The sequence below is a fragment of the Penaeus monodon genome, chromosome 29 (assembly GCF_015228065.2).
Source record: "Penaeus monodon isolate SGIC_2016 chromosome 29, NSTDA_Pmon_1, whole genome shotgun sequence".
Classification (NCBI taxonomy): Eukaryota; Metazoa; Arthropoda; class Malacostraca; order Decapoda; family Penaeidae; genus Penaeus; species Penaeus monodon.
The window spans coordinates 28,224,645-28,225,490 of NC_051414.1; the positions used below are offsets into that span (position 1 = coordinate 28,224,645).

An 846-nucleotide genomic window follows, 5' to 3' on the forward strand; every position below is an offset into this window, starting at 1 on the left:
ATCATCTTTATAATGATTTTGAATTTAAAGAACACAAACTATTGTTTATTTTGGTATGCTTTTTAAAATACTTTCTTATAGTAAAAAGTTACAGTTAGAAGAAAAAAAAGAAAAGGAAGAGTTATCTGTCATTTTTGACTCATTCTATACTGTGTATTTATTATTTATGCCATTTTAATAGACACTTAATATATGTATGATATGTTAGTCATATAATGCTATAAAAGTAAGATGGCCATAACTCTACAGGTGGAGATGAATCACGAGGGTCAGAGGGATGCCAGAGATCCAACCGCAGGCTCTAAGAGAGGACACAAGACTCGCAAGATCCACCGGTGTATCTATTGTCCCTATGCCAGTCATTTCATAACAAATTACCGGAAACACATGTCCACCCACACTGGGGAAAAGCCCTATGCCTGTCATTACTGTCCATATCGTTCTAATGCAAGAGATCACCTCTATCGTCACATGCAAAGGCATACTGGAGTCAAGCCCTTCAGGTGTTCCTTTTGCCCTCTCTCATGTGCAAGGAGAGTTGATCTGAATAACCACATGCTTACTCATCATCATGCACATACTAGCATAGACAGACCACTGCCAGATGTGGTGTGAGTTGGCTAGCTTGGGAGAATGATGGAAATATTGGTGGGGTCTACTTGCTTGTGGTTATTTTCATATCTACCCCTAACAGTTTGCACAGCAGAAGGAAACATTTTTTTCTATACTGTTCTAAAAACTAGTCTGATTGTGATATCAAGTTGGAGAACTACAAAGCACCCAAGCAGGATTTGGGGTTCATTTCACTAGGCATTTGGTATTCTTGAAGTTTAAACTCTACTTCAG

At 38.2% G+C, this 846-nt stretch overlaps 2 protein-coding genes across 2 annotated transcripts in view; both read left to right on the forward strand.

The window, feature by feature from the left end:
- Positions 1-846, forward strand: part of LOC119591816 (zinc finger protein 513-like) — a 72,589-nt gene that overhangs the window by 43,848 nt on the left and 27,895 nt on the right. The window lies entirely within an intron of this gene.
- LOC119592097 (zinc finger protein 513-like) lies at positions 93-840 on the forward strand. Its single transcript, XM_037940918.1, has one exon. It carries the CDS (start codon positions 232-234, stop codon positions 613-615), a length of 384 nt encoding a protein of 127 aa, XP_037796846.1. The 5' UTR covers positions 93-231; the 3' UTR covers positions 616-840.

Bases quoted from the DNA above. Each gene is read 5' to 3' on its own strand.
- LOC119592097 (XM_037940918.1), top strand. From the start codon at position 232: ATGGCCATAACTCTACAGGTGGAGATGAATCACGAGGGTCAGAGGGAT.